Raw genomic sequence first — 27,623 nt, forward strand, 5'->3', positions numbered from 1 at the left:
GAAACATTTCCATATGTACATAATACAAAATACATAAACTGAGATGCCCATACAGCTCTATTCACAACCTGGTGCAGCCTGCGTTTGATCCTCAGCACCACACACAAACAAAGATGTTGTGTCCGCCAAAAACTAAAAAAATAAATAAATATATTTTTTAAAAAGTACATATGTATACACACATACATACACACATGAAAATACAGTTGTGTATGATAAAGAGACATTTCATCCTTGAGAAAACACCCAAGATGTCTAAGGACACCATTGGTGATACGATCTTATGGGCCTACCATTGTATATGTGGTCAGTTGTTGACTCAAGCACTGTTTTGTGGTGTATGACTGTATAATGACATAAATTGAACTGTTAATGGTGGTAGCTCCTGAGAGAGTGTAAATAGGACTGAATATGGAACCTTCCTTAATATAATCCTGAGTTTTGGGATTTTTTTTAAAACAACAGAAGTGTATTAGTTTCCATTAAGTAAATTATGATATAACCATTGAGAAAGAAACTCTTTAGATATAGAGTAATCTCTAAGATATCATATTAAGAAAAAAAGTAAGTTCCATAGCAATATGAATGATTTAATTCTTTAAAAATAAAAACTTAAAATTATATAAATGCATGTATTAATAATTGAAATGAAAAGCACAGAATAGGTCTGGGAAAATATAAACCAATTTGCTGTTCTTGGTAGGACTTCAAGGTCTGTGTGGTTAATGGGGAGGGAAATATCAAAGTGGGATCACCATCTTTTCCCCTATATACATTTGCAGTATTTTAATTTACTTTTGTTTTTTTTTATTTTATTTTTTTTTTATTGTTGGTCGTTCACAACATTACATAGTTCTTGATATATCATATTTCACAGTTTGATTCAAGTGGGTTATGAACTCCCATTTTTACCCCGTATTTAATTTACTTTTGATTCAAAACATTTTTTAACTTTTGAAAGTTGAAGTAGCTTATCAGCTTATAAAATGAATGTTTATAAATATGAAATCACAAATCCAATTTAAAGAAAGATAAATTTAATTTGTATTTTTCCAATACATTGCCTCAGATTAATAATGAGATATGAGTTTACCTAAATCTCTCTTACCCTTAAAAGAAGCTCGTCCTAATTTTGTAATACGAAAATTATATTGCAATTCTTCTTCAGACAGAACAGTATATTTTTGTAGGAGTCCTTTCTCTGTCAGGTATCCAAGTGATTCGACAGTTATTTCCCAGAGACTTTTTTCTTTCAATAAAGTCTTTTGTTGAACCGCAAAAAATGTACCATTCATAAAATGATATATTTCATCAAGATTTGTTGCAATCTGAAACAATCCAGGACATCATCAGAGCTTTTTCCTTAAATTCAAGGCATCATTTTGTACATTAAGCAAGATTATTATTTATTTCTGTAATTCAAAGCTATTTAAATAAAAAAATTGGTATAAAATCTATATAGTTGCATATGATTTTTTAAACTAATCTAAAAATTAACAAGAAAAAAAATTAAAGGAAGAAGATATCATGTTCATGCTTTTTTTTTTGTGAAAGCACATATATATTTTTCATTAAAAAACTCTTAAGGCTTTTAAATAATTTTTTTTCACAGTATCTCCAAAGCTGTGCTATTTAGTGCCCAATGCATCTTCACTAATTCCCACCAACCTCCTTCCAGAAACCTCTCTTTGCCCTTTCAATCCAACTGTGAAAGTATCCTTTAATTCTAAAACTTGCATTAAAAATAAAGAAAGATGGAAAATGTAACTGAAAGAATCCACTAAAACAGGATGGACTAAAACAGGATCAGGCAAAACTTTGCCCAAAAGGTTAACTTTCTTGTAAATAAATAGTATGTTTCTACCACTTTTTTTCTCTCTCTCATTCCCATAGTCTTTTCCCAGTCTTTCACCGCCCCTTCCCCCACCCCTTATTATTTACTACTTAACAATGGAGACCATAAGTAACGCTCAGCCCTCCATTTGGAATTCAGATGCACAATTGACTTTGAATTAAAATAATTCATTCATAGTCAATTTCAATGAAATCAGCATGTTATACTAAAATATAGTAAATCAATAAGTATATTTCTTTCTCTTATAATTTTGATGATACTTCAACTGGAAAATTTTAGTAGTTATATTATAGGGCACATTTTATATTGCTTCTCTTCTTCCTTCTAATAAAAATCATTCTTAATATTCAATTAAACTAAAAATGCACTTTTAAGATATCCAAGAATTGATACTCGATTTGTGGATTACAAATGTACTTAGTTTCTGTATTGTTTCCTACCTGACTGATTACTTTTAACCTTGTGGGAGGCTAGGTGGATGGGTGGATGAGGCATCTTACTTGATTCCTCTACCACTTTCATGTTATCTTTCTATCCTTCTCTGAAAACCTTTTTGACAATAGTGACTTTACCCTATGGGGTTAGCCTCTGCCTCTCCAGAGCTTCTTAAAGCTAGCTTCTTCACTGATGCTCCAACCTACAAGTTCACTCATACCTAACTCGAAGGTTAATTTCATTAATTTAAATATTTACTGAGTGTTGTCCAAATGCCAACCACTGTCCAGGGGATGGGAGTCAGTGATGAATGGAGAAAAAAAAAAAAAAAAAAAAAAAAAAAAAGAAACTGTGAGCCCTGCTTTCACAGTGCTTACATCCCAGTGGGGCAAGGTCATTAGTAAATCATTTCACGAAGAATAAAATTACAGTTGGTAATGGTGGCGTGCGCTTGAAATCCCAGCTACTCAGAAGGATGAGGAAGGAGGATGGCAAGTTCAAGACCAGGTTGGGCAACTTATCAAGACATTGTCTCAAAATAAAAAGAGCTGTGAGTACATCTTAGTGGTAGAGCACTTGAAGAGCAGACGTGAGGCTCTCGGTTTGATACCCAGTGCCACAAAAATAAAGAAAAAAATAATATGCAAGCACAGATACATGGTCAAAAGCAGCCTACACAACCTACTTTTCTTTGCCTCCAATTCTTCAAATATAATAACAGAAATTATCTCTTGATAATTTTATTGGGATTGCACTGACGGTATGAATCAATTTGGGAAAAAGTAAAACTAAATATTTCAATTCATGAATATGGCATCTCTCTCCATTTAAGTCTTTTAAAATTTTTCTAAGTATGTGTTTTATAGTTTTCAGTGTATAGATCTGGCACATATTTGTTAAATTTATCCCAAAGTACTTCATGTTTTTTGGATGTCACTGTAAATGGAATTGTTTTTATAATTATTTACAGTAAGCATTTAGAAGCATAATTGTTTTATTATGTTGTCCCTGTATCTTATGACAATGTTAACTATACTCTCAATAGTTTTTGCAAACTCCTTTGGACTCTCCTTGAGTTCATTGACATCAGCAAATCAGATGACTTTATGTCTTCTTTTCCAGTCTGTATGGCTACCTTACTATACTGGCCATGACCATGGATAACATGTTGAAGAGTATGGTGAGAACAAATGCTGTTGCTTTTTCTAATCTTAGAGGAAAAATATTTAGGTTTCCTCTATTAAGTGTGATAAGACTTGTAGATTTTTAAATAAGCACTCTTTATTATGTTGAAAAAGTTCCCTTTTACTCTATTAGTTACTGAGTTTTTTCATCATGAACGGGTACTGAGTTCTATCAATATGAAGAATTACATTGACTTTTAAACATTGAACCCATTTTGCATTGTTGGAATAAACCTCAACTGATCATGCAATAGTACTTTTATAAAGTATTGATGAATTGCTACTCTTTTTTTAATTTTTTTTTTTTTTAGCTATAGATGGCTACAATATCTTATTTATTTATTCTTATGTGGTGCTGAGGATTGAACCCAGTCTCACATGTGCGAGGCAGGCACTCTACCACTGAACTACAGCTCCAGCCCCGGATTGCTACTCCTTTGATAAGGATTTTTATATCTATGTTTACTAGAGATACTGGTCTGTAGTCTTCTTGTTAACATCTTTATTTGGTTTTGGTATCAAATAATGCTGGTCTTATGAGATGAGCAGTTCTTTCTCTACTTCCTGGAAGAATATGTGTGTAACTGGTATGATTTCTTTCTTAAATGTTTGATAGATTTAACCAGTGAAGTCATATAGATATGGAGTTGTCTTTGTGAGAAAGTTCTGAATTACAAAAATAGCAAGAGATTTGAAAATACATTCATATTTTTAAATTTCTCTTTCAATTAATTTTGGAAATTCATATCCTTCAAAATTTTTTCCTATTTCATCCAAGTTGTTTCATTAATTTTACAATATTTAAGGATACATTTATTCAAGGATAAACCCTTACTATCTTTTTAATGTCTCTAGGATCTTTACTGATTATCTTCCTCTCAGTCCTGACATTAACTGTTTATATGGTCTCTATTAGTATTTTTATACATTCTTTTCTCTTGACCAACCCAGTTGATAACCTTACTGACCTTTTCAGAGAACCAGCTTACGGTTTCATTAATTTTTTCCATTATCTATTTTGTTTTCATTGATTTCTATTTCTTGTATCTGTATTATTTACTTCCTTTAATCTTTCTTTTAGCTTTCTAAAGTGAAATTTAGATCATTGACTATGATCTTTTTATATTTAATAATCATGTAAAGCTATAAAATTTCCCCTGAAGCACTTTTATTTTTCCTGAAGCACTTCTTTATTCTCATCTCACTACTTCTGATTTATTGCTTTTTTTCCTCATTATATGGAAAATATTTTCTAATTTTTCTTGTGATTTCTTCTTTGACCATGGGTTAAAGAGTGTTTTTAGTTTCTGAATATGTGGTATTTCCTTGGTATCTATTTATTGTTGATGTATACTCTACTAATTCTATTGTCATTCGATACCATATTCCATGTTTTCAATCCTTTTAAATTTATTGAGACTTACTTTATGGCCTGTAATACTGCCTATCTTGGTGAATGTTTCATGTGTACTCAGCAAATGTTCCACATATACAATGCACACTGGAAAGAGCATAGGCCAACAAGTCAGAAATCTGAGTTACAGTCCCATCTTAATCATAACTCACTGAATAACCAAACTGATCATTAATTCTCTGGGTCTATTACTTTAATTGATACATATATGTACTAAAACCAGATGATCTTTATGATCTCTCTCATTCCCTTATTAACTCCTTGGCAACTCTCCTATTTATTATACATGGATTTGCTTCCAAACTAGTCTTGCAATAGTGCCTACAATTACAGATGTTCCTCACATTACAATGAACATCCTGAATAAATCCATCATAAGTTGAATATATTATAAGTTAAAAATGCATTTTATATACCTAGCCTAATTAACATCATAACTTAGCAACATGGTACTCTGTGTAGCATTGGTTGTTTACTCTCATGATTGCATGGCTGACTAGGTTATAGCTCACTGTCACTGTCCAGCACCCTGTGAGCTACCATGGCACATAGTGCTAGCTTGGGAAAAGATCAAAATTTGAACCATTATAAGTCAGTGACCATTTTATCCTCATTTTATAGATAAGATAACTCTGTGAGGCTTAAGAGAGAGTTAATAACTTAGGGTAAAAAGAGAACTGGATGTATTACTCAAATAATACCCAAGTATGTGTAATACTTGAATGACCATGAAACTAATTTTCCACAAGTGACCATATCAACTCTTCAGATTAGTATTTAAGCACGGTCCTCCATTCTCCCCAGTCTATGGCACATAGTCTTGTGCCAATATTTTCCTTTGGTCTTCTACTCTTCAGAGTCCTCAGCCCTCCTGTAGAGCTAGAGTATCTAGTCTATTAGCTATTACCCACATCAACTTAAGCTTTCTTTCATTTTTGATTTTTCTCTTCCCCCTGCTTATCTAATATCTGTTTCTCTTTCAAACCCAACACTAATTCCTTTCTATCCTTTCCTTTCTTTCACCCTTTTAAGTAACCAGGTGATACAGTAATTATACATGCTTCTGCAAGATAATAAAAAATTTTGTCTTGTGATATCTCTTATTTATCAGTTTTATTTTACATGTTTACTTAAACTGTTCATGTTGATGAAGGCAAACTATATGATGGGTAAGAACACTGACTATCTATAGTTAAAGACAAAGCTAAATTCAAACTCTGGCTTTGCCACTTTTTGGGTGAAAGACCTTAGGGATAGGGATAGATTTTAATTAATAAGAATAACCCTAAAAGAGAGATTTAACTAAAGGATCACTGTGAGAGAGTTAAGTTTTAATATCAGGAAAAATAATGTTTTCCTGTCATACTTCTCTTTCTCTCTCCCATCTGATAAAAACTCTACATATCTCCCCAGTGTTAATAATATCCTAGAATGGTCACAAGACTGCTGTACCTAACTCCTAATAAGGACAGACATGTTGGCTTATCCCACACAAGAACCTACTGTTTTACAGTTCCTTTTATTCCCCATAGTATACACTAAAGTCTCTTACTTTTGACATGACAGGATACACAAAAGTCTCATACTTATATGCCAGTTATAAGAAATGAAAATTTGAAATATAACTCAAGGACTAAAAAATATACATATACATCCAGATTCAGATTTAGTATGTCATAAACTTCCTTTCCATATTAGATTAAATGTTAACATTTCTTTCATAATTTATAATGTGCATAAGTTTTTACCTCTATTCTCTCAGGTAACAGTAATAACACTAAAAAATATTTTAAAATACCTTCAAACCAATCAAAGACAGAAACAAAGTTTGAATTCCCTTGGTGAATTCCTGAACGAGACAGCTATAACAGTTTTCCAGTGGTCTGCTTATTAGCTCCAAGACCTATAAAAGTTAAAATAATGTTATGTTTTGTGTTATTATTAAACATAAATGATGTTCAATATAAAATTTTGTACTTTTGCATGAAACTTGTGGAGCCAGGGGACAAAAACAAAACAACAAAACTCAAAAGGACAAAGAACAAAAATTTAACAGTATCTTTATAAAATTAAAAGTTGAATAGGGAAAATACTTTTTCATTGTCTGAAATATAAAAATATTCAAACTCTAATTTTTAATCATATAAGAGAAGGATATATCATTTAAAGGAACATTAATAATTAATTTTAAAAGATGATCACATATTTAGACCAAGACCAAGGGGGGGAAAAATCAATCAACCAGATTGAGTACTACCTGTTGCTTGTCTTTTTCTTGCAATATGAGGATACTCTCCCCAATAGTATCTATTCCAGCACGGCCAGCTCTGCCAATCATCTGTTTATATTGATTCCTCTTTAAAAATTCCTTAGCAACATAGGGAGCTCTTAAAATAACTCTATGGAATTGATAAAATTAATTAAATTGAATCTACAGGAATAGCATCTATTTTTAAACTCAATTTAATTAGATCTATGTGATATTAAATTTAATGATGTATTATCAAAATAATAGGTAATTATTATTTACCAAAATCTAGGATGCCTTAGGTTCTTTATGTATATATTTTCAGTAATTCTTTTAAAAATTAAAAAAAATTATTGTACATTGTAATTATACATAGTAGTGAGATTCATTGTTACACATTCATATAGGCAAGTACACAAAGGAATAATAAAATTTGATCATTTTTCCCCCATTACTTCCTCTCTCCCTTTCCTCTTCCCTCCTTCTGTTCCCCTACTCTACTGGCCTCCCTTTGATTTTCATAAATATCCACCCCCTCCCCTGCTTTCTTTTCCTTTTTCCTCTCTAGCTTTCTCATGGGAGAAAACAGGACTTTGAGTCAGGCCTATTTTGCTTAACATAATTCTCTCAAGTTCCATCCATTTTTCTGAAAATGACATAATTTCATTCTTCTTTATGGCTGAATAAAACTCTATTGTACACATATACCACCTTTTTTCATTCATCAACTGATGGACATATAGACTGGTTCTATAATTTGGCTATTGTGAATTGTGCTGCTATAAGCATGTGTATGTGTATAGCACTATGGTATGCTGACTTTAATTCTTTAGGATCAATACTGAGGAATGGTACAACTGGATCATATGGTGGTTCTATCCCTAGTCTTTTGAGGAAACTTCTTACTAATTTCCATACTGGTTGTACTAATTTACAATCCCACCAACAGTGTAAAAGTGTTCCTTTTCCCTTGCATCTTCTTCGGCATTATTATTTGTATTTTTGAATTTCAGTGTACTTTTGATTTGCATTTCCAGTAATGCTATCAGTTTTTTTAAAAATACTTAATAATACCCTTTTTTATTTTATTTTATTTTTCTACAAAGGAGTTAGCCAAATCTCAGTTAAGTGGCTTACCCTAAACCAAAAAATTAGTAATTGCCAGAACCATCTTTGAACTCTAGACTGAATAGCTTCAAGGACTATGATCAATCAATAGGAGTAGTCCCCAAAGTTATTTTTGTGTGCATGTGTGGTAATGGGGATCAAACCTGAGGCCTTGCACATACTAGACAAGTGCTCTACCACTGAATTATATTCCCAACTCTTTTTATTTTATTTTGAGACAGGGTCTGAATAAGTTGCCCAGGCTGGCCTCAAACTTTTGATCCTCTTCCTCAGCCTCCAAAGTCACTAGGATTACAGGCATATGCTACTGCAACCAACTCTAAAGTTTCTTTATTTTATATTCCAGAAATGAAAAATCTGACATGCACCACCAAAATATCCATATTTATGAATTTATTTTATTTTGAACTATTTAAAATTGCAGATAACAATTGTGTGTGTGTATGTGTTGTTGTTGTTTTTATAGTTCTGGGATCAAACCCAGAGGGTCTCTACAACTGAGCCATTCTCCCAACCTACTTTATTTGGTTTTGAGACAGGGTCTTGTTAAGTTGCCATGGTTGGCCTCCAACTTGCCTCCCAAGTTGCTGGGATTACAGGCATATGCCACCACTCCTGACTATCAACTATTTTTGATGTACAAAAATGACAATTTGAGTCATACTCAGATATAGAGAAGTCTGTGGTCAGTTTTCCTGTACAAAAGAATAAGAAAAAGCTATGTCATTTACCTATACTAACCAACCTATTTATTTATTTATAAAACTCAACAATCTACTTGAAGAAAACTAACAATATAGAAGAAAAAACAAGAACAAATAGAATAAATGTCTAAAATTGATAAAACAAAATGGTACAGAATTTTTAGAAGTTCTAGTTAGTATCCACAGAAAATTCCAGAGAGATTACATTAAGAACGAGAGTATATTGTTATAAGAAAGTGCCATAATAGAGAATTTTTGGAAATTAAAACTTCATTAAAAAATTCTACTGAACTGTTGAGTAAAGAATGAACAAAGCAAAAGGATATGACTAAAAATTGATTTATGTTGTTGTTGCAGTACTGGCAAGTGAACCCAGGGGTACTTTACCACTGACCTACATTCCTAGCCCTTTTTATTTTCTATTTTGAGACAAGGTCTAAGTTGCTTAATTTCTTGCTAACTTGATGAGGCCAGCCTTAAACTTGTGATCCTCTTGCCTCAGCCTCCCAAGTCACTATTACCACTATGTACCACCACACCCAGCAAAAAACTGATTTTTTGATGTGGAAAGTAAAGTTGAAGAAATTGCATAGCTCAGATAGACTGAAAATATGTAATTAAAGAGAACTGGAAGCCTTAACTTTGTCTAACTGAAGTTAAAAAAGCAGAGAACAGAGATAATGGGAGAAAGAAATAGAGAAATAACCCCCCAAATTAGTTTACATTGAAGAAAGGTGTAAAGCCCCAGACTGAAAACCACCCAAATGCCAAACCCTATGAATGACAAGCAGGTAAGTTGAAACTGTTAAGAATCAGATTTCCTGGATGCAAATCTCAACACTGAAATTCAGTCATTGGGTATGAGGTTTGGTAAATTATTTAATTATTCCATGCCGCAATTTTCCCTTCTGTAAAATGTGGGTAACAGCTGGGTGTGATGGTACACACCTGTTATTCCAGCCACTTGGAAGGTCGGGGTAGGAGGATCTACAAATTTGAGGCCAGCCTTGGCAACTTAGTGAAACCCTGTATTAAAATAATAATTAAAAAAAAAAAAAGCCAGGGATGGGGGTGAGGGTGCAGGTGGCTGGGGATATAGTTCAGTGGTACAGCATCCCTAAGCTCAATCCTCAGTACCACACACACACACACAAACACACACACACACACACAAAAAGAAAAAAAGAAAAAAAAAGAAAAAAGAAATATATAGGTAATGAGCCTTCTTACAGATGAGTTGTGAAGACTGAAAGTATTTAAAGCATAAACTATAAAGGCATATAAAGCAGTTACTATATGGGGAGGGAGGACTTGTAAGAACTGTAGTTATTATTTTATGCCATGATGAAATTTTAAGGTTAAAAAGTCTAAAAGCTTCTAGAGAAGAGAAAGCTGCAAATTCATCAGAAACAAAAATAAGCATCACCTAGAAGACATGGAACAATATCTACAATACCCAAAAGGAAAAAAGCAATTGAACCTAGAATTCTTTTCCTATGGAAGTTATTTAAAATGTGAGGCCCAAACAGACAACTTCAGCTATGCAAAGACTCAAAATTTTTAACCCCCAATGCAGTATTTTAAAAATAATTACTTAAGGATGAAAAAATTAAAAAAGGAATCATAGAAGGAAGAAGTGGAATACAAGAGATAGTGGTAAGCCAAAAACAAGTACAATTTATAGGTCAGTTTAAATGATTATTGTTCATAAGACAAAAAACATTTTGAAATAAGGTAAGATTCTAGGTAACAGGAACATACATAGGGTAAAATAGAATATACAAATGCTAAGACTCTTGTTATGCTCAGAAGAGGATAGTTATTGATTCTAAAGTGCTTAAAAATGTTTGAATAAAACTGTTAAAATTGGAAGAGTAACCCCTGGAATAACAGAAATATGATGTATTACTTCCTTTTTTTCCTTCAGTTTTCTGGAAAACTAAAAAAAATTGGTGATAGGATTTGAAAATAAATGAACAAAGATAATGAGTAAAATATGGGTCCTCATATTCAAAGCGAAATCATTTAAGAGTAAAACAAGGTCTGTTGTACTGATAGAAGTATATTATATACTGATAATTCAGTAATAATATATTTGAAGTAAATCTTGGTATACCTGAGTAGTTTTGAAATATTAAAAGCAAAACTTTCTAGAAATGCAAAAAGACACTGACCATTTCATAAGTGGGAGATGAACACACTTCTCTGAAATTGATAGACCAAGGAATCAAAACTAGTAAGATGATAAAATAATTATGATCTGATTGGGAGATATAAACATGTATTCCCAACAGAAAATATATACATTTTTTTAACTCGCTTTTTTTTTGTTGTTGTTCTAATTAGTTGCATCTTTTAACACTGATAAAAAATTGATCATTTAGCTCAATGTGGTGGTACATACCTATAATCCCAGCCACTTGGGAGGCTGAGGCAGAAGGATTGTGAGTTCAAAGCCAACCTCAGTAATATAGGGAGGCCCTATGCAACTTAGTGAAACCCTGTCTTTAAATGAAATATAAAAAAGGACTGGGGATGTGACTCAATGGTTAAGCACCCCTGGATGTTTAATTCCTGGTACCAAAAAAATAAAAAGAATTCACAATTAAATGGCTTATGAATCAATTCCCCAAGGTTTTTGAGGAAGTCTTTGTTAAACTCTTTCAGATTAAAAAAAAAAAAAAAAGGAAAAAGCTTGCCAACTGTCTATACAACTAGAATAATAGATCCTAACATTAAAACCAGATAGGGCTGGGCATGGTGGAGCATACCTGTAATCCTAGTGGCCTGGTAGACTGAGGCAGGAGGATTGAGAGTTCCCAAAGCCAGCCTCAGCAAAAGCAAAGTACTAAGTAACTCAGTGAGACCCTGTCTCTAAATAAAATACAAAATAGGGATGGGGATGTGGCTCAGTGGTTGAGTGCCCCTGAGTTCAATCCCTGGTACCAAAAACAAACAAACAAACAAAAAACCCAAGAAACAGATGGGGAAAAAAGAAAAGCAGGAAAGAATTCTAATATCAGGAAATCTGCTAATGCTATTTTTCATTAGAATATTAAAGGAAGCCAGGTGTGGTGGCCATGTCTGTAATTCCAGCAGCTTGGGAGGCTGAGGCAGGAGGATCGTGGGTTCAAAGCCAGCCTTAGTAATAGCAAGGCATTAAGCAACTTAGTGAGCCCTGTCTCTAAATAAAATACAAAACAGGGTTGGGGTTGTGGATCAATGGTTGAGTTCCCCTGAGTTCAATCCCCAGTACCAAAAAAAAAAAAAAAAAAAAGGATTAAAGGGAAAAAAAACAAAAAACAAATGACTCAGCAAATGCTCAAAAAAACAAAAACAAACACATATGATAAATTCGCACCACATATGATAAATTCGCACCACTACTAAGGGAGTAAAACAATACCAAAACTCTTCATAAACTGGGAATTAAAAAGTTGTGAGCCTGGCCAACACATTCTTATCTCTTACCTTCTTGCTGGTAGGTTGACACCTGCTGCTAGGGTGGATGTGCAGGTAAAAAGGCAGAGAGTGCCTGTGGAATAGGCCTCCTCCAAGAGCCTCCTTTCATCATTTGTTAAACCACTGTGGTGGTAGGCAATTCCGAATGGGATGGTGCGCTTTAAGACAGGACACAGGTTGCCACTGCTCATGTTCCTCAAGTTCTTAATCAACTCGAATTTTTCTTTCTCCCTTTGTTTCAGATATTCCCTTAAAATAAAGATCCATTAGAAATATGAACTCTTGGGCTGGGTATATAGTTCAGTGGTAGAATACCTGCCTTACTTCAATGCTAATTTAACTTCCTTAGTTTTTTTTTTTTTTAAATCATCATTATAAAGGCACACTATCATTTACTGAAAAGAGCAATTCCTTAATCTTATGCCAAACATTTATATTCTTATAATATTCAATAAAGGGGCTGGGGATGTGGCTCAAGCGGTAGCGTGCTCCCCTGGCATGGGTGCGGCCCGGGTTCGATCCTCAGCACCACATACAAACAAAGATGTTGTGTCCACCAAAAACCAAAATGTAAATAAAATATTAAAAAAAAATATTCAATAAAATCAATTCTATATTAGACTAATCTCTACAATAGGATTGGAAGGGTAGATGGAAGGTAACTAGATTAGGATCCAGGTTAATAGTCACTGGCTAAGGGGCCAAAAAGAGTCTGAAAAAAATGATAAAACCACACAAGAGAAACATGTGGAGAAAAAAACTGAACTACTTGTAAAGACATTTTATACTTATCTCTATGGGTACAACAGAGCCAATGTTAAAAAAATTCACAAGCTGGGGATGCGGCCCGGGTTCAATCCTCAGCACCATATACAAACAAAGATGTTGTGTCCGCCGAAAACTAAAAAATAAATATTAAAATTTTCTCTCTCTCTCTCTCTCTCAAAAAAAAAAATCATAAAATTACAAACCAAGACTTAATTTCTTTTTTTTAATATTTATTTTTTAGTTTTAGTTGGACTCAATATCTTTATTTATTTATGTTTATATGGTGCTGAGATCAAACCCAGGGCCTCACACATCCTAGGCAAGTGCTCTACCACTGAGCCACAACCCCAGTCCAAGACTTAATTTCCTAATTACTTAGGAAATTAAATTCAAATGTCCAAATTACTTAAGTGTGAAGATGACTAAGAAAAAAAGGGCAATGGTATGTAATTAAAGAGAAGTTTAAGCTGAATATGGTATACGATTTATCCCATAATCATTGTAATGATTAGTCCTTTTTGACTATCTAAGTTAGTAGTTCTTGACCTTGGCTGTATGTTGGACTTGCCTGGGTCCCGCTCCCAGATTCTGATTTGTCTAAGATGTATCCTGGACACTAGAATTTTTTAATTTCCAACATAATTCACAGGGCAACCAATATTTCCAATCACTGATCTCAGCCTTTATATTGGCCAGCATTAGCTTACATGTAACCTTAGAATTTTTCCATTTCACATGTAAAACCTCTACAAAAATTCACATGTGAATTTCACAGATAAGTTTTCTTTCTTTAAGGTCATTTCCTTCAAAATTTAGTATAACAACTGAACACAGTGTTCTGCAAGAAGTAGTACTTATTCAATAAATATAACATAGTCCATAATTCATGATAAAAATAAAAGAAAATATTTTTAAAAGATTAACATACTTGCTTAAAAATTTGCATATCATTTCTGCTACATTTTCACAGTTCTTTTTACTGGGACAAAAAACTAAGCAAGAATAATTGGGAATAACTTCTGTTACCAATGCTACTAAATGATCAGGATCCATCTTTTTCAAGGTATCAGAATACTGCAAAACAATAAGATGTAGAAACCAGATAGTTAGAAACCATGAAAGCCTACCATTTTTAAAATTCTTTTTATACCTTTATTTTATTTATTTATTTTTATGTGGTGCTGAGGATTGAACCCAGGGCCTTGCACATGCTAGGCAAGCCCTCTACTGCTGAGCCACAACCCCAGCCCCCCCCCCCCGAAAGTCTTTCCTTTTTTTTTAACTTGTGTGTTTAAAAGATAAACAAATAATCCATAATTCTAATTTATCATTTAATTAATCTTATCATTTCAAAGAAAAGAGAAAACCTACACAAAATATAAAAATTTCACTTTTAGGTTATTTGTTAGAGATTTGATTACTGGGTATATTTAATTTTTAAAAAAAGGTAAAAAAAAATGAATTAAATTCAAGAAGTGATAATGGAGCTGGGCATGGTGATGTACACCTGTAATCCCAGTGGCTTGGGAGACTGAGGCAGGAGAATTTCGAGTTCAAAGCCAGTCTCAGCAACAGCAAGGTGCAAAGCAACTCAGTGAGACCCTGTCTCTAAATAAAATACAAAAAAGTAGTAGGGACGTGGCTCAGTGGTTGAGTGCCCCTGAGTTCAATCCCTGGTGGCAAAAAAAGCAGAAGTGAAAACGGTTAATATTATTAATAACTCTACTACATATCTATATCCACCAAAGCAGAACAAGAGTCCAGAGAGAGAAACACAGAGTGATCCTAATATTGTCAAAGGACTGCATAAGACATATCCTCTACAATTTCAAATATATATTTTTTAAACACAGATTCACTAATACTAAAGGACAGACTTTAAAAAATAAAAAAATTTAACACTGAACTATGATTTTTTGTAACATTAAACAGGCACGAGGAACTCAAAGACCATGAAAGGTAAAGTTATATAAGATCTCAGTTCATTTTACTTTACTGAAAATGAATTAAGATGTAGATTTAGGATATCTTAAAGAATTTTAAAATTGCTATAAAATTCCTTTCTCCTCTTTTCAGTATTCCTCATAAAAGTCACAAGACATTAACACAGTAGAAATTAACATTTTTATGCACCAATATCTGACCTACCTGGACCATGAAGTATTCTTTTGTTGTTACTGCTAAATAAATAAACATTTATAGAAGTTTCCAAATTTTCTTGGTTCACAGAACTCCAAGGTAAAAAGATATACATAACAGTTTTACTAGATTCAAACAATTTAATAGATCCACACTTCCTCACAACTTAGTAGCACTTGAATTAAAAAAAAAATTTAATTCTCAAATAACTCAACAAAGGGATACGTACAAACTTGGTACTGTCTTTATAACTTTGGAATGAAACTAAACACAGCTGCCTTCTTCTGTTCCAGGTTAATTTTCACATGGCATTGGCTTACAGTGACTATACAAACCTCAACTTTAGTGCCCATGGTTTAGGTCAATGGTGCAGTCATTGCTGTAAAGTCTTGGGTTTGATACTCAACACCATACACACATACACAAAACCCATACAAACACAACTTCACAAATATTTAGTGTCACAGAAAGGAAGATAAGGTGATATGGTGTTAAAACTGGAAACTAGCTACACTGAATCAGTAGTATCTTGTCCAACAAATGTCAGATATGAGCCATTTTTCTCAAAAATTTAAACTGTCTCATGGCATCCATGCAAATCTTCTGTGATGTCCCAGCACACATGGGCACAGTACAGGAACCTGGGATATAAAGGTTATAAACATTACCTTATAATTGAGGAGACGTGAAAAAGTCATGCCACTGTCAGCTTTGCTGTCGACCTCATATATTGTATCATTTATTTTCAGATATTCTTTTAGTTCAACCTTGAATTTTAAAACATTGCAATTAATACCACATATCTTCAATTTTAAATTTTGTGAAATATGATATAGAAAGGACAGCTATGCAAAGATTTTAGCTTTTTTAAGATATCTAAAATACATTTCAACTTAAAATGGTAAAGTTCTTGCTTTACCATTTCTTTATTGCCTCTTTAAATCAACATAAGGATTAATACTTTTGAAGAAAGATTTGAATTAAGTAGTCTAATGTCCAAAAGGAAAACGCTTTGGTATTTGTTACAAGAAGTACAAGGAAGTCACAGTGTTCACATCCTTTATCTTCTATAAAGGAGTTACCTTCTCTCTTAAGATCTAAAACTTCCTATGTGAGTCATCAGCTTTAATTCCAAACACCAACATATTATTTTTAATTTAAGTATTTGTGGACAAAAATAGTTTGTGAACACATCTCATTTCATTTTTAAAAGAACAGTGTCTAAGCTAGGCATGTTGACACATGCCTATAATCCCAGTGCCTTGGGAAAAGTCAGGAGGATCATAAGTTCAAAGCCAGCCTCAGCAATGATGAGGTGCTTAGCAACTCAGTGAGACCCTGTCTCTAAATAAAATACAAAATGGGGCTGGGGATGTGACTCAGTGGTTGAATGCCCCCGAGTTCAATTCCTGGTACCAAAAAAAAAAAAAAAAAAAAGATAATGTAAAGTTCAAAAACTATTTTTTTAAAATATTTTTTTCAAAAATATTCCCTGGGGATTAGATCCAGAGACAATGTCACATCCCCAGCCCTTTTCATTTTTAAAAATTTTTGGGGCTGGGGATGTGGCTCAAGCAGTAGCGCGCTCGCCTGGCATGCGTGCAGCCCGGGTTCGATCCTCAGCACGACATACAAAAACAAAAGATGTTATGTCCACCGAGAACTGGAAAATAAATATTAAAAAATTCTCTCTCTCTCTCTCTCTCTCCCTCTTTCTTTAAAAAAAAATTCTTTAAAAAAAAATTTGATAGTTTCTCAATAAATTATTTAGGGCCTCATTAAGTTGCTGAGGCTGGCTTCAAACTTGTGATCCTCCTCCCTCAGTCTCTCAAGTTACTGGGATTATAGTCATGTACCACCAGGCCCACCTTAAAACCTATTTCTAGAAAATTTTCAAATTTGGAATGTAAAAATATTATATTTCAAATTAAGAACTGGTGTTTTTCAAACATTATTTTCTGAAAGCCTATTTAAGACAAAGAACATGTGCACTATTACTGTAGACAGGCAGTACATGTATGAGATATTTTCAAATAAATATGAAGTATGTTTGTTTATTTCCTTCAAATACCTTGGGAATGCTATTACTGAGGAGTTTAAATTTAAATGCATGTTAAGTCTTAACTTATTAAGAAAGAATAACAATCAAAACATAGCTACTTGAAAATATTTTAAGATAAAATCTTCAATGTGTCAGTAACTCCAAGCACATCTCACTAAACTGTGGCCAGCTAAAAATTTACGTTAGAAAATAAGAAGTGAAAAAATAGTCTGAAAAAATTCACTCAATATGGGCTGGGGCTGTGGCTCAGCAGTAGCGCACTTGCCTGGTATGTGTGAGGCACTGGATTCGATTCTCAGCACCACATATAAATAAATAAAAAATAATAAAGGTCTATCAACAACTAAAAGAAAATATTTTAAAAAATTTCACTCAATAAATGTTCACTGAGGCAACATAGGCTAGGCATTATTCCCAGTGCTATGGATACATTAGGGACCCAAGCCAAGAACCCTAACCTCAAAGAATTAATATTATCTATATACAAACTATTAGCATATACTATGGTTGAGTGCAGTTATGCCCCTTCACTATCCCATAGAATTTTAAAATATACTATATTTACTTTTATTTCTAATATGAATATATAACAAATCAATACAGTGCAAACCTTAGGGTACATACTGGTCTAAACTGACTGGTATAATATTCTGCTTGAAGGAACTGTTGGAGGTCTTCAACGTTGTTTAATGTTGCACTCATACCAATAATCTGAGTTGTTTCTGAAACAAAAACAAAAAAATCTTAAAAGTATTAAGAAAATGCAGCATTTAATATATCATAAAACAATTTAGCAATATTTTATGCTCTGAATACTTCCTGAATAATATGGGAAAGGGGAAGTGGGGAGAGAGTAAGAAAACTAAAAATACAGGTTGAATACCCTTTATCTGAAATGCTTGGTAAAAGAATTTTTCAGATTTTCGATTTGTTAGATTTTTGAATATTTGAATATACATAAAGAAATATCTTAGGGAGGTGGACCAAAGACTAAACAAAAAATTCATTTATTTCATAAGCATCTTATACATGTAGTTTGAAGGTAATTTTACATAATATTTTAGTGAACCTGCATTTTGACTTAGTCTTGGTTGCTCACAGAACCTTCAAGCAGGAATATTATGACCATCAAATGAGGTCAGTGAAATTTTCCACCTGTAGCATTGCCTTGGCACTCAAGTTCTGGATTATGACACACTTCATATTTTTGGTTTTCAGATTGGGAATGCTCAAACTGCATATGACCAGAATATTAATCTGGCAATCAAATAATGCAATCTTTCAGGAATCCTGAAAGTTATTACTTAGAATTTTGTAAAATTTCAAATGTGGCAAGAAGTAGGATATTTATTAAGGCTTTTAAACAAAAATAATGGGTATAAATAGGTATGTGGCTATCTGAATTATCTTTATGAGAAGTTATAGTATGTTTCTTTGGGTGATGGACACTTGTAGGATATAGGACAAAATGAGTCCAAAACTCTTGCAACTTGAAAGTTCTTCAGGTAATCTTGCTATCAGGTTGCCAACATATTCAAAAATTTTTAAAAATACATGAAGCTCATGAAGTTCTATGAATTCCTAGGAGTAAAAAATTGTTGCTTTTGTACTTATCTATCAAATTAAAAACCCAAGAAGCCTTTTTAGCAAATGTTTCTTCATTGCTACTCTCTTGTTTTGAAGGGATCATTCAGGATGTTATCTGAAAAAGAACTAAGTGCTATTCCTTCCTACTTCATTAAGGTGGACTCTGAATCTGAAGAGGTGAGCAGAGGGAGGGTCAAATCAAAAAGGCAGTGCTATGAATTTTGGGATTTATGCAGAAAACAAAGGGAAGCTATTAAAGGATGGCAAATAGTAAAATAAACTAATTGCTTCTGGGAAAGATCATTGATTCTACACTAGACAGTGCAGAAGAAAGAACAAAGGAGAAGCTTGGTACTTTCTGTAGCAATCCAGGTAAGTAAAGGATGAGGTCTTGAATTAAAGAGGTAGTAGTGAAAAGGGGCAGAAAGAAAATAATTTAAAATACATTCATGAGGTAAATCAGATAGGAAGAGTGAAGACTGTAAGATTTTATCCAACTGAGGTTGGAGAAATTTGAGTCCAGGAGTTTGAGGTCTGATGGGGCTACAATGCAAGCGGGGGTGGGCTGGTGGTGGTAGTGAGGTTTAACTTGGCTGGCTAAGTATTCAGACTGAAGAATGAGTTTGAAGGAAATGAGTGAGTCTCTGGCCAAGCTTTGGTTAGGCTTGGTTGCTCACAGAACATTCAAACAGGAGTCTCCAGTTGGCAGCTCATATTATTCAGAAGAGAGTTATAGTCTGGAAAAACAGACTGGGAAATACAGACTAGGAGTCACTGGCACACAAGCAGTCCTTGAAGTCATGAGTATGGATGACAATTAGTAGGCACTATAGGAAACATGGGAAAAGCCTAAGATGAATTTATGCTAACTAAAATGTACAAAATGAATAAGCTTAGCTATGACACAGAATAAAAAGAAGGAGCCACTAAAAAGGTTAATTTTATTCAAATATCTATTAAGCATGAGGCACTGGTGATAGGCCAAATTATACAATAGCAAACATCATGTAGCAGGTACAGATGTTTTACAAAGATTAACCTGTGTCATCTTTGCAGCAATTCAGTGAGAAAAGTTCTACTACTCTTACCCACATTTAATGCCTAAGGAAGCATAGGCACTGTTGATATAACTTGCCCAAGGTCATGTAGAAAAGTGAGCCAAGATTCAAAAAGTCTGTCTTCAGCCATTATGCTCTGCTATCTTTCAATGCTAAGCTATGATCCCACTTACAAAGAGATAGTAGGAAAGTCAAGAGAAAATGCTTCTGCACACAAACGAAAAATAGTCAAACATTGAAATAAAATTAAGATGTTCATTGAATTTGACAAATAGGTGATCATTTCCTCTCTTCCTCTTCTTTAAGTCCTACAGAATTTATGACCATTAACAAACCACCTTTTCTTCTTCTTTTGAAACCAGGCAGGTTTTAACCATTGAGCTACATCCCTAACCCTTTTTATTAATTTTTTTTTTGAGACAGGATCTTGATAAATTGACCAGGCTAGTCTCAAACTTGCAATTTTCCTGACTCAGCCTTTGAAGTAGCTGGAATTCCAGATGCGTCACCACCACACCTGGCCACCATATGTCTTCTTATTCATTTGCTCATTATCTGTTCACTTTCATTAAAATATAGGCTTGATGAAAGAAGGGATTTGTTCTATTTACTGCTGTATTTACAGTAAGTGTTCAATAAACATTTTTTTTAAATGAATGATTTTAAAGTGCTGTAACCTACCTAAATACAGCTGCTGTCAAAATTAATTTGGGGAAGCTGAGCGTGTAGCTCAGTGGTGGAGCATGCACTTAGCAAGTGTGAGGCCCTGAGTTCAATCCCCAGCATCTCCATCCACAAATCTTAAGATTTGATTTTATTGAATAACTATTCCATATACAGGCTAAGTATTACAGCATTATATCAATAAATGTAGAGATGACATTTAAAATAAATATTTCATGTACATTTAAAAGACTATTTGATGTTGCAAACTAGTTCCTTAAAGTAACCACTTAAATATCCTACTTTATTGGGATTATGATGATAGTTATGACACCCTTCCTGAGTGGAATGGTCCAGGCACTGTGGAATGCTTTAAATGTTTTAACTCAGAACACTCACAATTCTCTCCTCAGGTTGAGGCTGTTACTATCTCCATAGATAAAGAAACACAAAAGTTGAGTGACGTGACTATGCAAACAGACCTAATGAGTGTACAGGAATAAGAGGTGATTCCTTAAACGCTATGGTACTCATTCCTACTGTGCAGGGGCACACATGTGTAATCCCAGCAGCTCGGGCAGCTGAGACAGGAGGATCATGAGTTCAAAGCCAGCCTCAGCATCTTTGAGGCACTAAGCAACTCAGTGAGACCCTGTCTCTAATAAAATATAAAACTGGGCTGGGACTGTGACTCAGTGGTTGAGTGCCCCTGATTCAATCCCGGGTACTTCCCCATCTACCACCAAATAAAAGAATTCTACTCATTCAACAAAAATTTATATATTTACTTTAGAAATTAAAAAAAAAACCACCTAAGGCAGAAAGCTTAAATATCTTGCTATAGATTATGTAATCTACTGATAGAATTAAGTTATTTATATATAGGCATTTTGATTAGAAGTCAATAAATACTTACTGCTGGTGTAGAGGATTTTTGCTAGGGTCATTTCCAGTATAGCACCCCGGCTCCCTTCACCAATCATGTGCAACTTTGAAATGAAAAGAAAAGGGGCGGAGAAGTAAATCTTCATACAATGCCCACATAAACTATGAATATATTTGTATAGAATGAATATATAATCCTTGCTTTATAACTTTTCAACATTTTGAATATAACAACTATAGTACATATATATTAATCCACTGGTATTTTAAGTTAATGAGTTTTGGGGGAAACACTCTGACAAATCAGAGATTCATAAGTAATATTATAAAACTGTCTATAAATACAAATATTTGCACTTCAAGAAACACTTGACATAAAACCAGATTTAAGATTATCAAGAATGAAATATCTTCACCTGAACTGTATATATATTAAAATACTTTTTGTTATATAGATACTAAGCAGATTCACATAATAATCAGATTGATGAATATAGTACAATAAAAATGTCAATAAATTACAAAGTAGTAACCAACCTCATCTACAACAACCAGACCCAGACTGTCAATCCTTCCAGTTTCGATCAAAGAGTTCACCAAGCTATGTCCTTTTTCAATAGTGGCAATATATAGTGATTTCTTTTCCCTTCTTTTAATTGGAGGAAATCTTCCTTTGCTTCCAGCATATTCTTCAACAAAGAAACCTAGTTCTATAGCAAAACTTGACAAACCTGAAATCTAGAATATTAGTTAAAATGAACAAAAACAAAACACAAAGACCTCTAATTATTAAGTGCTCACAAGGATTTAAAAAAGAAAAGCTAAAGTGGTGTTTAATATCAGTCAATGGGAATGGGTCAGATTAGACACACATATCTAATAAATATCATAAAAATAAGGTGTTGATCTTTGCAAAATAAATGCAATGTTTAAACCACATAATAAATGTGAAAATAAACTTCCTCTTTTGATGTAAAAAAAAAGCATCAGAATAACTCATTTGTTTTATACAAATTGGTTAGTTTTTGCCTTAGAAACAGGCTAAATAGTAATAGAACATTTAGGGTAGAATTCAATCCACAATTAAAAAAATAAAACTAGTACTAGAAGAGATTTTAGGTAAGTATTCTGTTGCTTTTGTACATCCTAAAAGTACTACTGAATTGTGTGTGTGTGTGTGTGTATATATATATGTGTATATATATATATACTTATATATATATATATATATATAAATATTATATAGTTACTAAGCAGTTTCACATAATAATCAGATTGATGAATACAGTATGTTAGTATAATAAAAATGTCAATAAATTACAAAGTAGTAAATATTTAAGATAGAATGTTCTATTATTATCACAAAGAGGTACTGCTTTATAGTCAGTAAAAGTCATTAGTAGTGTTTATGCTGATGTTTAGATCTTAATGTTACAATAATATTAGCAAATAACACTTTTTTTTAAACACACCTTTTCTTGGACAATTGCCACATATGGAAGGATCATTAAAACATCCTTCCGTCTGCAAAGCAGTTCTTGTAGCATTAAAATCTCGGCCACAAGGGTTTTTCCACCACTTGTTGGTAAGGAATATATTAAATTTTTTCTTTCTTGCACAGAACTCAGTGTTAAGCAAGTATGTTGCCATTCTGTGGAATTACAGAGAAAAAACAGAAATTATTTCCTCTTTTCTTATTGTTAATCTCAAGGAAGTTTTCCAAGAAGGTAAAAATCAACTCCTTCATCTTGTGGCAATCTTCTCCTAGAAGCAAATGCGGTTATAATCTATGTTAAATGTCAAAAATCCCAAATGTGCAATGTGGGCAGCCAGTAAGAATTTAGTTCAGGCCTACTTAACAGTGTGAATAACTACTCTACCTCATCACCAGCTGGAGATTTGTTGTAAGATTCTAACAGGGCAGCCCGGTGGACAAGGACATGTCATTTAGAACATCAGAGAATCAAAAGGACAGTAAAAGGACCTGTGGGACTTTTAAGTTCTTCCTTTTACATCCTGTAAGCAGAATATGTAAGCTTACCTTCCTCGTTTACCTAAAAGCCATTTTAAAGAGAAACAGAAGGGGGAGGAGAAATAAAACAAAACAAAACCAAATACAACAACAAAAAACAAAACAAAAAAACCCAAACCAAAACAACAACAAAAAAACAAAACAAAACAAACAAACAAAAAAAACCCTATGAGATTCTGCACAAACTTGGGGACTTGAACTTCATATGGAATGGAAACTACTTTAAACTGACAGAATTGTTTAAATCATAAAAGGTAAAGATTACTACCTGGCAGTCAATTCCCACAATTTGCAAAGATGGGATTCATGAAAACAGATCAGATTCAAGATATGATGTGAAAACTATAATAGTTACTCCAGAGTAATTTGACAAGGGAGAGCATTAAAAATCTTCAAAAATATGCATTAGTATTTTATCAGAAGAAAAGCAAATGACATATTTCACAACAGGAAGAATTGCAAGTGGCCAATAAATACATAAAATATGCTCAACTATAATCTGTTAGGTTGGCAAAGTAAACAAATTATCAAAAAAAAAAAAAAAAAAAAAAAAGAAAGAAAAAATAAATGTCCCATGCTTGTGAAATCTAGAACTGACTAGAGTAAGAACAGGTGTTCTTCTGTATAGTTTGTGAGAACATAAACTACTACAATCTTTTTGGAAAGTAATCTAACAGTATCAGAAATAAAAGTACAAGCCATGTGTGGTGGTGCACACCTGCAATCCCTGCTACTTGGGAGGCTGAGGGAGGAAGAGCAAAAGTTCAAGGGCAACCTGGCAATTTAGCAAGACTGTCTCAAAATAAAATTAAAAAGCTGTGGGTGTAGCCCAGTAGTAAAGTGATCATGTGTGAGGTCCTGGTACCAAATAAATAGATTAAAAAAAAAAAAAAGGGAAATCCATATGTGGACAATTTTTATATGTTCACTATATAGTTAAAGCAGATCATAAATGTGTTGAACATGAACCAAAGCACGTGCAAATATTTGAAAAATATTATTCATAAGTTGGGCTTAAAAATAGTTTTTTTTAAGAATTAAAGGAATGGTTTATAGGATATTTACAAAGCTATTTAAAATAGTTATGTCTGAATAACAGTGTTAAAAATTATTTGTTGTTTTGTTTAGTGAGTCCCAAATATTTACAATGATTATATTACTCTTGTAGAGACTTTATTTCCTGTAGTCCTGCTTCTCCAACTTGATTGTCTTCTCCTTGAAAACCCACATTTTCATACAGCTCCTAAGATCCCAACAGGAGTTCCAGAAATACTAATACAGTGATAGGTTGATGAACTGATCTCTCAGTACAGCAGCAACCATCCCTTCTTTGTTTAAAATGATGCATTGAAAAGATATGAAAGGACCCAGATTTTTTAAAAAACATAAGTACATTATTACTTTGCTACAATGTTTTTTTTCCACTTAAATATTAATGCCACTGTCTTTTAACATGCTTAATTTTAATCAATAGAATTATTAACTTCTTCATTCAAGACATGAGAATGTTCAAAGAAATTTCAACTAAATTTGGTAGAGAAAACAAAGCTAGCTAATGCCAGCTAAGAAAACTGTGTACAGCTAGATAATCAAAGAAAAAAGAGAAACAGGGTGTCAAAAAAAATTTTTTTTTTCAAGAACAGTGTGGTCAATATCTGCAGGTAAGCTACCAAGATGTCAGATAGGTTAAATATTGGAATTACCATTGAGTTTAGAAACCATAATCATCATTTCTCAGGCAAGAGTACAGAACCCAGAATTGGAGTGGGCCAAAGAAATATTCAAAATAAGGAAAAATAAAATAAGCACAAAAAACGGTTTGAGAAATGTTTGGGTATGAAGGGAAGAAAAGAGGTTCAAGGTGACAGGATAGGGATGGAAGGTTGAGACAAATAATACTGGACTTTCAAAATAAGAAATATAATCATGGAAGCATTTGCTTCTATTGATCTACACTAATTTTATGATAATGGAGAATTGTGTTTTTATTCCAGAAAAAAAGCATTACCATATAATTTTTCAATTCCTTTGAACTGAATATAAAGGTCTCTCACTTTGCTGGGCAATGAGTAAAAAGGACCAAGATCATCTGATGAAGACTCAATTGTTTTCTTAGCAACATTAATTTCTTCAGATAGGAGAGTCTCTTTGAGCTGTTTACTCCTAGAAAATATTGGTGTTTGGGCTTTTGCATTTCCAGTCATGGTACTTTTTAGATGATCTTTAATACTTTTTCTCCTACTTGTATCTGAATTACTTGTGACTTTAGAAGAGGATCCATCATTTTGCTGTTGTTGCTTTATGCAATTATGGGACAATTCTTCATTCACAGTATTGGGAAAGGATGAACTCCCATCCCTTTTTTCAGTCAACTGATCACCCAAATCATTTGAAGAGTTCTGCAAATTTTCAAAGTATAAAACCTGAGAAGAAGGCAAATCATACAAAACATCAGTTCCAGATTCAACAGGGACATCTTCATGCTCAGTCTGGTTCTGCGTGTGCTCATCACTTTTGTATTCAGTAAAGTTGCTTACAGTAGTAACACTGAGTTTGTTTTTTATGCTTTCTGAACAAAAATCTTCAGTGGCAAAGTCTGTAGCATGCTTCCTTTGTTCAGAAAGTTGTATGTATTTCTGTTCCAAATCATCAACTTGAGCTAAAAAGGAGTTTTCAGTAAAGCTATCATAGTCACCAAACATGTCCTCTTCACTGTCATTATGCTGGAAAGAAAACAAAAATACTTACAGGCAATTCCAGATTCATGACTGACAGAAGTTTCACTACAGAGGAAAAAGGAAAACAAGGCCGGGTAGGGTGGGGGAATTTCATGAAAATCAAAGGAAGATGGATAGAGGAAAGGGCCTAAGGAGTGGGAAGTAAAGAGGGAGTGGGAAAGTGTTGGGAAGTGATATTGGCCAAATCATACTGTTATATTGTGTGCATGTACGAATGTGCAACAACAAATCCCATCCTAAATACAACTAAAATGCATAAATAAAAAATGTGGAATGAAGGCTGGGGTTGTGGCTTAGCAGTACAGTGCTTGCCTACCATGTGTGAGGCTCTGCGTTTGATCCCCAGCACCACATAAAAATAAATAAAATCAAGGTATTGTGTCAAATTACAACTAAAAAATAAATTTAAAAAAATGTGGAATGAAATAAAATTCATTACTAAAGCAAATAATAAAATTTTCAGCCTAGGGCTGTATCAAGTACATAATTATATTTAAGTCCTGTAAGCCACCCTATAAATAGATATAATTATTACCATTTTACAGATAAAAAACATGGAGGCCCAGAGAAGTGCTCCTGGAAGCAACACCGGGCTACTTCTTTGGTTTTTGGTGGTGGGGATTGAACCCATGGCCTGGCACAGGCTCTCTAATGCCCCTAGGATTCTAATGCTTAAACCTGTGCTAAATTGTTAAACAACTGCAAGAATAACAGCCTCTGGGAATTGCATCTCTCCCTTCCAATCCCCGGCTCTGAGGCAGTGACTGGCCTATAACAAAAAGTTGTACCACAATATACTACAGAGAAATTCTGTTGAATTTGGAATTGATACAGAATGCGTGTACACTGACTTGGGGAGCTCTATTGAACAGAAGAGACACTTTGAGACAGCAAGAGTGTAGCGACACAGAATTTGAAGTGAGAAAGTAGTTTCTCAATTTCTTAGGGTCTGATTACTGTTGTAAAATCTAGATAATGTAGCTTGTTTAACACAGTAACTAGGGCGTAATGGGTCTTCAATAAACAGCTTTTATTAGTAAAGTAGGGGCAGTAGGAATTTCGAAGTCTGGGTTTGCGTCTCAGTTATGTCACTTAATTGCTGGATGTAAAATTTTTGTATCTACATTTCATGTCTATATAGAAGCGGGGATAACTGGGCAATACCTCAGTATTGTTACAACAGCAGTAACAAAATAAGTTACAACAGCAGTAACAAAAGTGAGGGAGGAAATGAAAGGTATTTTATCTAACTGGTTAATTG

The 27,623-nt window shown here is 33.4% G+C and overlaps 1 protein-coding gene across 7 annotated transcripts in view; it reads right to left on the bottom strand.

Annotated features, from left to right (window-relative positions):
• The window catches only part of HELQ (helicase, POLQ like), a 47,499-nt gene that overhangs the window by 19,277 nt on the left and 599 nt on the right, over positions 1-27,623 (bottom strand). Inside the window, exons 2-12 of one of the 7 annotated variants that reach the window (XM_081302967.1) lie at positions 25,633-26,347; positions 23,065-23,243; positions 22,130-22,330; positions 21,624-21,696; positions 18,024-18,121; positions 16,006-16,104; positions 14,127-14,272; positions 12,440-12,679; positions 7,146-7,287; positions 6,687-6,791; positions 1,109-1,328 (exon numbers count right to left, since the gene is read on the bottom strand). In XM_081302967.1, the coding sequence (XP_081159093.1) occupies positions 1,109-1,328; positions 6,687-6,791; positions 7,146-7,287; positions 12,440-12,679; positions 14,127-14,272; positions 16,006-16,104; positions 18,024-18,121; positions 21,624-21,696; positions 22,130-22,330; positions 23,065-23,243; positions 25,633-26,347 (2,218 nt within the window). Of the gene's footprint in view, positions 1-1,108; positions 1,329-6,686; positions 6,792-7,145; positions 7,288-12,439; positions 12,680-14,126; positions 14,273-15,961; positions 16,105-18,009; positions 18,122-21,623; positions 21,697-22,129; positions 22,331-23,064; positions 23,244-25,632; positions 26,348-27,623 lie in introns of those variants that run through there. The other 6 variants (XM_081302968.1, XM_081302969.1, XM_081302970.1 and 3 more) reach the window with 6 other exon arrangements.

This window comes from Spermophilus citellus (assembly GCF_964194105.1).
Source record: "Spermophilus citellus genome assembly, chromosome: 8".
Taxonomy (NCBI): Eukaryota; Metazoa; Chordata; class Mammalia; order Rodentia; family Sciuridae; genus Spermophilus; species Spermophilus citellus.